The sequence below is a fragment of the Alosa alosa genome, chromosome 16 (assembly GCF_017589495.1).
Source record: "Alosa alosa isolate M-15738 ecotype Scorff River chromosome 16, AALO_Geno_1.1, whole genome shotgun sequence".
Classification (NCBI taxonomy): Eukaryota; Metazoa; Chordata; class Actinopteri; order Clupeiformes; family Clupeidae; genus Alosa; species Alosa alosa.
The window spans coordinates 5,419,997-5,429,996 of record NC_063204.1 but is presented as its reverse complement, the minus strand read 5'-3'; the positions used below and the strand labels follow the sequence as shown (position 1 = coordinate 5,429,996).

At 43.9% G+C, this 10,000-nt stretch overlaps 1 protein-coding gene across 2 annotated transcripts in view; it reads right to left on the bottom strand.

Annotated features, from left to right (window-relative positions):
• LOC125309252 (guanine nucleotide exchange factor VAV3-like) overlaps positions 1–10,000 on the bottom strand; it is a 92,123-nt gene that overhangs the window by 1,318 nt on the left and 80,805 nt on the right. Inside the window, exons 26-27 of one of the 2 annotated variants that reach the window (XM_048266037.1) lie at positions 8,451–8,531; positions 6,720–6,871 (exon numbers count right to left, since the gene is read on the bottom strand). In XM_048266037.1, the coding sequence (XP_048121994.1) occupies positions 6,720–6,871; positions 8,451–8,531 (233 nt within the window). The remainder of the gene's footprint in view (positions 1–6,719; positions 6,872–8,450; positions 8,532–10,000) is intronic. The other variant, XM_048266038.1, reaches the window with a different exon arrangement.

The window sequence follows — 10,000 nt, the reverse complement described above, 5'->3', positions numbered from 1 at the left end:
TCTATTATAGACCTCAATAAGGCGCGCCCCGAACGCCTTATTCGGCAAAGCCAAGCATCGCAGGCCCCCGAAATGAATCCATTTTATGACGGGATCGCAAGCAGGGTGAACACATTTGACAGACCAGTGAATTTTAAGCACAAATAAGCCTGTTGGGCTTAGTGTAAATTCCTGTCATATGTGTCACTGAATTGGACGGCGCTGCCTTCGCTTCCAGCCATTTCAGAGTGTGGCCTTTTCCCTCTCGCCAGCAGCACTTTATTTTCACGTCTCAAATGTTCCCTTTTGTGGGACATAGGCAGTGTGTGAAATGAAGAGCCGTGCATAAGAAGCCATCACGCCGGCCGCAGTAATTGTGTTGTGTGTGTGAGAGGGAATATGTGTGCGGCCGTTACCTTCAGCTTATCGTCTTCCTTCATTTCTCTCTCTCTCTCTCTCTATTTCTCTCTCTCTTTCTCTATCTTTCTTTCTCTCTCTCTCTCTCTCTCTCTCACCATCTTCCATCAACATGCACTCATACAACAGCACACACAGACACACACACACACACACTCACAAACACACACACACATACACACACACACACACACACACACACACACTGTAGCTTGACTCTGGCTGCTGTTGCTCCTCTGGCTTCTCGCTGTAGGTGTGGCTTTTGGCGCCTGTTAAGGCCGCTTCCCTGATTTGCTGCCTTTAAAAGGCGGGACTTTGACAATATGGGTGCTGCTAATGGCTGGTGACTCCCAGGCGTCTGCCGTTTGCCTTCGTTATGAGTTGTCTTGTATTTGATTTCTTTTTCATACATTCATTCTGCATTATTCTAACATTGCATGCCGACACTGCTTAACACTACTGATCTACTGACTAACCCATACATTGTGGCGGTTGTATATAGTTTTCCTTCTGTTGAAGTAAATTCTTTAATTATTTTGGCAATTTAAGGTGTCCGTGTCCTCCTTGGTTTTGTTACGTTCTGAGCAGGATGTAACAAAGATGGAACTTCGTCCACTGATTAGGCAAAAAATAAATTGTTTTCAAAAGTGCTTAGTTAGATTGCTTTCGTAAATGAGTAATATTTGTTGGAGGACATCGGTATTTCTGCAGAGCTTTGTGGTCCATCGTTGGGCGTTTGGTAGAAATGCTGTCGCGCAAATTCAAAAGTGATTTTCCCTATTAGGCATAAAGCTGTGTTTTCCTTTGAGATACGACTTTTTTTTCCCTTTTGTAGTGTTGTAATGGTGAGCGAGTAAGTAGCTCTGCTTAAGGGGAACACCTCATGAGTGTAGGTGGATTGCTGATTGCCAGTCGCGACCTCGCTCCGCTGGAGTAAATCGTAAATACCCTAAGCTAGTAACCGCATGAAGACTAGGGTTGGCGTAATTAGGGTCTTGGGTGTTTAGTTAACTGGGGGAATCATTTTGTTTTTATTACACGCGTCTTTGTTTGTTTTATTGCTAATATGGATGTTGAAAAATTTGTTCAGTCTCCTATTCGGAAGGAGTTTCTGGAAGCTGCAAGAAAAGAAAGCGTTGTTTGCAAAATTGCTGGACACTTCAAGATTCTATTTCAGATGCAGAGCGTAAACAGAAAGAGACTATTAAAAATGCATTGAAAACCCGTTAATGAAAAGGGAATTTTGGAAAAGCAGCCCATTGTTAAGTGCAGCCTCTTAGCTGCTGCATTGCTGCAGGAGCCTGTTAGTTCAACACCTGTGTCTGATGCATGCGGCTCACGTCAGCCTGTTAGTTCAGCACCTGTTATTTGGTGAAGAAATAACTGATAAGCGAGTAAACATTCCAGCAGAAGAGAATTGCTACAGTTACCTTTCCGAGCATGAAAAAAAAAAGCACATTTAGGAAAATAATCGGATTGAATTGGAAAAAGCCAAATTAGATTTGGAGTTTCTAAAATTAAATCTGTTAAAAAGATAGTAAGATAAAGTCTGAAGGTGTCATGGATGTCGGGCAAAATTTGAAATGGTGGTGCAGTTTTAATGAACAGGATCTGACACTTTCTTTTCCTTGTTTGAAAGGGTTGCAGATGGAAGAAATTGGTCAGATGTTGATAAGTGTTTGCTTTACAGTGTGTCTTAACAGGTAAAGCCCAGGAGGGGTATTCTTCTCTGTCTGACGATGATTCAAAGGCTTACAGCTAAAGTGAAATCTGTTGTGTTCTTGGGCCTATGAACTTGTTCAGAGGCATATCGTCAGAGGTTCGATGCAGGTGTAAAACTAGCAGATCAGCGCATTTGGAGTTAAGCTAGAGATTTGCTAAAAGCATTTTAATTAGCTGGTGTTCAGCAAGTGATGTTAAGTCGCTGGATGATTTTACTAATTTAATGCTTGTAGAACAGTTTAAATCATCTGTTTGGGCGTTGTAAGCGTTCATCTCTGAGCATAAAGGTTAAAAGCCAGAGAGAGGGCGCTGCACTGGCCGATGAATTTGTTTTGATTCATAAAAACAGTTTTCGTAACTTTAGTGGTGTGCAGAATACAGGGCAGGGAGCTTATAGAGTTTTGCCTAAGTCTCCCATGCCATCGCAGCCTTGAGACAGACCTGCTCTGTAATTACTGTCGTGAAATTGGGCATTGGAAGGTTGATTGTCCTGTACTTAACAGTAAACAAAAGCGAGTATAATCAGCGCATGGTAGACCGACTGTTTTAGCATCATCGTTGACTCTTAGGCCTGCAGTAAAGACTCCTGACATGATACCTAATGATTTGGCTGCAGATTGTCTAATGTCTTATCTGCCTTTCATTACAAATGGCCTTGTTTCTTTGTCGGGGTCATGATGTTCCAGTGAGAATCCTGCGTGACACGGGGCAGTTGATTCTTTATTTTGCAGTCTGTGTTGCCTTTTTTCTGAACAATCTTACACTGGAACCAATGTTCTTATGCATTGGCATTGGGATGAGCACTGTATCTGTTCCTCTGCACAAACTTAACATTCAGTCGATTTTGTGCAGGGAGAAGGTGGTTTTAAGAAGGCGTTTAGTCAGCTCTGCCTGTGGATGAGTTCATGTGATCCTGGGAAATGCCATCAGGGCAAAAGGGTTTGGGCTGGCATGCCTTCACCTCATCGTTTCTGTTCCCCAGAGTAATTGTGCTAGTGAACAAGAGTCTTCAAATGCAGTTTGTGTGGTTACCCGATCTATGTCTCATTCTGATCAGTGCGCATCTAACGTGATGATCAGAAGGAGAGTTCAAAGTCTGTGTTGTGTGTGCCTGATTTGTCCTCTTTGCCTTTTCCTTTGTCAGCTAAGGAGTTGGGTCATGATCAGTCTAAGGATCCGTTGCTGGCTGATTTGATGGCTAATGCACTTTCTTCTACAGATGCACTGAGGGCAGCCGTGGATATTTCACTGATAACGGAGTTTTGTTTTAGTAAATGGGTGCCACAGTGGGATAAGTTTGTGGGAGAAGCTAATAATCCAGGTGGTGGTGGTCCGACTAAACATCGTAACTCAATTTTGCAGGTGGCTCATGATCAGTGTGGTCATGGTGGTGTCTTGAAGACCTATGACCGTATCCTCAGACATTTCTTTTGGCCTCGGGTTAAAGGGATGTGTCTGCTTATCAATCAAAACTTGTCACACATGTCAAATAGCGAGTAAACCTAATCAAAAGCTTAAGCCGGTTCCATTGCATCCGATTCCTGCTATTGGAGAACCATTTGAGCACCTTGTTATCGATTGCGTGGGTCCTCTTCCTCGTCGAAAAGTGGTAGCAGTTACATATTTTCCATCATGTGCTTGAATACTCAAGTTACCCCTTTGCATATCCGTTGCACTATTTGACTAAATCTGTACTTAAAGCCCTGTCTCAGTTTTGTCCATTTTTGGAATTTTCCTAGATTTGTGCAGAGTGATAAAGGCTCAAATTTCACTTCTCGTGTTTTACCGAGGTTTTGAAACAATTGCATATTAAGCATCTCACGTCGACAGCTTATCATGCTCAGTCTCAGGGCTCTCTTGGTAGCTTTCATCAAACTATGAAGTCGCTCTTTGCCGCCTTACAGTGTTCAATTAGATGCGGACTGGGGGAAGAAGCTCTACCGTGGCTTATGCTGGCAGCGCGAGGTTGTCCAAAAGAGTGCGGGCTTTAGCCGAATGACTGGATACCGGACATAAAGTTAAGGGGAATTTTGTCATTATTGAGTGAGGTTGGAAATAAAACTGAAGACCCTAAAAGTATTGAGGCTTATGTGAATAGCTTCAGGATCGACTGTCTCGAGTCGCATTGAAATTGAAGCAAAATCTAGAAGTCGTGCAGCGAAAAATGAAGCGCTTATATGACCCGCACACAGTTGAGCTTATTCATTTGAAGAGGGTGATCGTGTTCTTGTGCTTAAGCCCATTAGTTGGTTCACCTTTTTGAGTCAAAGTTTAATGGTCCATACACTGTCTTCTACGAAAAGTGTCTGATGAAAATTACTTGGTTTCTACTCCGTCTAAGTAGGAAGAAGTCCACTCTGTTCCATGTTAATATGATGAAGCCTTACTATGATGGGTTTCGCGTTAAACCTGTTTTAGCTTCTGCCCCAGTGCTTGATTGTGGCCCAGGTAACGAAATTGTGGTGAGCTTGTTTTCACCCAGTGATGGAATTTTTAAAGGCGGTTGACAAATTGAATGTTTGGCCCAGCTGGATAACTTGTTTGCATATTTACGCCCGTCTCAGCGGGCAATTGATCCAGCTCATTAGTAGCCTAAATATCCCGTTCTGTTTGGTGACACCCCATCGAACAACATGGAGTGAACCACGATATTGATGTAAGGTGACTCTGTGCCGATTAAACAACGTTTTTATCGTGTGTCTCCAGATAAGAAAGCTGATGGAAGCTGAGATTCAGTATATGCTTGAAAATAATATGGCTGTGCCTTCTTCGTCTGAATGGGCCTCTCCATGCATTCGTTGACAAACGGACAAAAGCGGTTCGGTTCTGCACAGATTTTCGTAAGGTGAACAGTGTCACTAAAAGTGATAGTTTCCGATACCCGAATTGAAGACTGCATTTGAAGTGGGACCAGCTAAATTAGTAACTAAATTGGACCTTTTAAAAAGGTTATTGGCAAGTGCAGCTTACAGCTAGAGCCGCGGGACATCTTGTCTTTTATTACACCATTTTGGACTGTATTCTTATACAGTAATGAGTTTGGGTTACGTATGCTAACCAGCAAGTTTTCAGAGACTTATGAATGCGTAATATCTGGTTTCGATGGATGTGCTGTATATCTTGGCGATCTGGTCCTTTGTAGTGATACTTGGGAAGCGCGCTTTGCAGAAGCTCAAGTGTTCGTCGATGACCGAGGCGCAGCTTACGGGCCGCGATAGCATTACCTGGAAAAATTGTTGGAAAGCGGCGGTCGCGTCCAATTCATGCAAAAATCGTGGCTATTCAGCAGTATCCGCCTCCCTACAAAAAAGATTTCGCCCGATTTTTTTGGGGTTAGTGGGGGTTTATCGGTGCTTCTGCGAAACTTCTCGACTGTTATGGCCTTTGACCTCTCTTTTTAAGGGATGGGGAGAAGTATGTGTGGACATTAAATTGTCAGAGGCGTTTGAAAATGTTAAGTCTGTTCTCTGTTCTGCTCCTGTTTTGGCGGCTCAGCGTTTGATAAACTTTTTAGATTTACAGGTTGATGCCAGTAACGTCGGGGCTGGCGCTGTGCTAATCAAACTGATGATCAGGGGGAGTCTTTCATCCCATTTGTTTCTTTTCAAAGAAATTCTGTTCATATCAGCTGCATTATTCAGTTGTAGAAAAGGAAGCTTTAGCTTTGATTTGGGCTTTACAACATTTAGCTGTGTACATTAATTCTGGTGTAGCATTGACCATCTTCACTGACCATAACCCTTTGACTTTTTTGAATTCTTTGAAATGTGCAAATCAGCGCTTAGTTCGTTGGTCTCTATTTCTACAATCTTATTGTTTAGACATTAGACACATCAAGGGCTCCGATAATGTTGTGGCAGATGCACTGTCCCGTGCTTAATTATGTGATGCTGTGGTGCGTGTTTTTTTTTTTTTTTTCTCCCTCCTTAATGTGCTCCTAGGTGCTATGGTTGCTGGGTGGACAGGGAAATGGAGAGTTGCTGAGAGGAGATGAGCGCTTGGCCTTGCTTCGAAAACTACGATCCCATGAGGCTCTTCGTTTTTTGAGGGGGCGGTGGCGACTCTGCGCTGCTGTTGCTCCCTGCGAGCCTGTAAGCGTGGCTTTTGGCGCCTGTTAAGAGCGCATTCCTGATTTGCTGCCTTTAAAAAGGCCGGACTTTGACAATATGGCGCGTGTGCTGCTAATGGCTGGTGACTCCAGACGCACGTCTGCCGTTTGCCTTTCGTTATGAGTTGTCTTGTATTTGATTTCTTTTCATACATTCATTCTGCATTATTCTAACATTGCATGCCGACACTGCTTAACACTACTGATCTACTGACTAACCCATACATTGTGGCGGTTGTATATAGTTTTCCTTCTGTTGAAGTAAATTCTTTAATTATTTTGGCAATTTCGTGTCCGTGTCCTCCTTGGTTTTTGTTACGTTCTGAGCCAGGATGTAACACACACACACACACAGATGTACTGTCATTCAAGGACACTAGATGTACACATGCATACGCACATGCACACACACAGATTTACTTTGTTATAAACATACCACACACACATAAACATACACACACACACAGACACACACACACACAGAGACACTCACCCTGCCGTTGACCTCTCCCCTCCACCAGCCGTTGGCCCCCGACTTGGTGTAGATCTTGACCACATCGCCCTCTTGCAGCGAGAGCTCTCGTGTGTCCCGGGAGCTGAAGTCGTAGCGTGCTATCGCCACACCGATCACTTTAGGCGTGAACACTGGACACACACAGAGAGACAGATGGACAGAAGAGAAGAGAGAGAGAATGAGTGAGTGAATGAGACTGCAAAACGAATGGGAGTACGAGGAAGGGGAGGGGTGGGAAATGAACAAAAGACACCACCAAAGACACCATCGAGAGACACACGTTCCCTCCCAACACAAGATGGATCCTCTCCACGCCTAAAATTGACAAGACAACAACATTTTGGAACATCTAAAAAAATACTTTCCTTTTTCCCATTTGCTGTACTGTGAGTAACTGTTGGAGGCCAGTTAGCTATTTGCAGTGTATCTGACAGACTGAAAGACTTTTGTCTTCCTGGAAGAAGTCTATGCATCAGAGCTTTCAAACGTCTTGTCACAAAATCCTTGTCAAACATCTTTGAGAAAGAGGCCTGATTTTGACTGCTGATGAATGCAGATTGTGGCGACAGCACATCCACTGGCGTTTTATGAGTGCTTATGCTCCACTCATTTCGGAAGTGTCTAAACTGGCATTGAAAAGGGGCCCTCCAGAAAAATTATTAAGTGCTGGTCTATGTGGAGCAGCTCCAATCAGACTGGAGTGCTTCCTGTGATTGAGGTGTCAGCCCAAACTCTAAACGCCACAGAGAACAAGAAAACTGTGTGTGTGTGTGTGTGGAGGGGGTTGTATATTTATCCCCCCCTTTCTGTCTTATCTTGTATCCATAGCCACACATCAGAAACCATGTCTTTTGTCCTCAGCTGTCTCATGGTCAATAGAGGTGGGAAGATTCGATAGCGTGATGTATCTTCTGCTTTTAAGGCATTTTTGTTGTCATAAAGCCAACTATCAGCACACTGAGAACTGAGCACACTTATTCACTTAACCAATTTGGTCTTCCAGAGAATCACTACCCTCAACGGCATGTCTTTGGTTGACTATGTGCATCGTTTCATCTCAGGTATAAAATTCGGTGAATTCCACCATAATGACTCCCTAATGCAGTACATACATGCAGAATTCCTGCTTTTTGCCCTCTTTGTTTTCCTCTTCAGTTACACAGAAGTGAAATATTACATTATTCTATTCTGGTTCTATATTGAGACTCTGACGAAGACGTGGCAGAACGTCGAAACGTTAGTCCCTTATGTTGGCACTTTAAGATCAAATCTGAAGTTTATACATCTGTGTTGCTCCGGTAAAACTCCTCTCTCTCGTGAAATATTACAGATTATGGTCTTGCATTGTACCGGTACTGATATTGCAGAATCACTGTGGGCAACGCATTATCATAGTATTGAATGCTGAGTTACTCTGTCATTCCCACCCCAGATGATGAATACATTTAGATACAGTATGCACTGAACATCCCCACAACAACACACACACACATATATGTACACAAAGGCACAGAAACATATAGGAACATAGAAAACATACACACACCCGCACAGAGTCCTACACCACCACACACACATAAACACAAGGGGAGAGGAGATGGTAGGTTGATGGCCCTGAGCTGTGGATGAGCTGGGCTGGTTGAAGCGGGTGAGGGACATGCAGACAGCGTGACGGAGGGGATGGGGAGAGAGTAAAAGCTGTACCTGTACCTGACCAGAAGGGGGCAGTGGAGGGAGGGACAAAGCTGTAGCCGGCCGGGCTCACAAGAGAGAGCCCACAGAGGAGAGAGGCTGCAGAGCGAGGGGAGGGAGGAAGGGAGAGAGAGAGAGAGAGAGAGAGAGAAGAGAGAAGAAAGGGTGGAGAAGGCAAGAGAGGGAGAGAGAAAGGAAAGAGAGAGAAGAGAGATGGCATAGAGAGAGAGAGTGAGAGAGAGAGAGAGAGGGATAGAGAGGGGGGGTAAGGAGAGAAAGGCGAGAAGCAAAAAGAAAAAAACAATGCATTTGTAATCGAAACTCAAAGTTAGAAAGCTGGTTAAATCAAGAGCTTGCTGACAAGGACAATAGCAGGAGCGAAAAAAGCAGCCAAACACCCAATCGGAGCCAATCAGCATTCCGCATGCCCCTTCACAAAACTCAGCCAGGGCTGGAGCAATGATTCCTTTCTGACGCTACAGAGGGAGAGGGATATTAGAGGATTTTCCGTTAGCATTGCTATTGGAATTCAAATACACAGTTGGGTCTTCTGATAACACCCCCCATAAGAAAGATGAGGGAGAGAGTGAAAGCCAGGGAGAATGTGTATGAGGTTGGTAGCAGAGGGCCAAAAGAGAGAAAGAATATGGGAGAGAGGGAGAGAGAGAGAGAGGAGAGAGAGAAGAGAGAGAGAGAGAGATGGTGGAAGAAAAGGTTTTTCTTCCCTACAGACCTGCTGCAGTACTTACTTATTTATTTGTCTATTTATTTTTCTTAACATTGCATACATTTATACAGTGTATGCTAATGCACTCTTTAACTTTTAACCCCTTAATGGATGGGTTGGCTGTAAACCGAACTAATAAAGATATCTGAACTGAACTGAACTGAACTGTCATGAGTGTACCTGCTAGCAGTGGGCTACCAGCAGTGAAGCACGATTGCTTACACCATCTGACATTCCATCTGACTACCCCACTCATACCCCTGATCCAACCCTGTGTCAACACATTAATACCCCCTCCATTCACCCTTTTGCCCAGGGCAAAAATGGCCTCCGCAATCAACCGACGTCACATTCAAAGTCTTTGACAACGTCTGTGTGAGGCAAGCCAGCACTGAAATCAAGTGCTGAAGTGCTCATGAAATCAAGTGCTGAAGTGCTCATGTTTTCTTCTGTCCAGCTTTTGTTTTCGTCTTTCTTCCAACTCTCCTACAAAAACATCACAGAGGCTATCTAGCTATCAGAGACGTTTTTTCCAGTTAAGATTGTTTTATTGTCAACCATAAATCTGATAAGCCGTTGACTGCCCTGAGCTGAGCTGGACGGACAGAGATAAGAATCCAGATGGTGAGGAAGGTAAGGACGGAGGTCTGAATGACATTATGGGGATAGAGCCGAGTGAAACAAACAGAAAAGCTATTAGCCACCGGGCTAAACTAACGAGACGTGAGGGCGACTAAAGGAATCTCCTGCTTGTCAAGCCTCCTGGTCTATAACACATACACAGAGCAATACCCAAAGCAAAAAGCAATAATATATCACTGCTGAGAAAATAGAACCGACC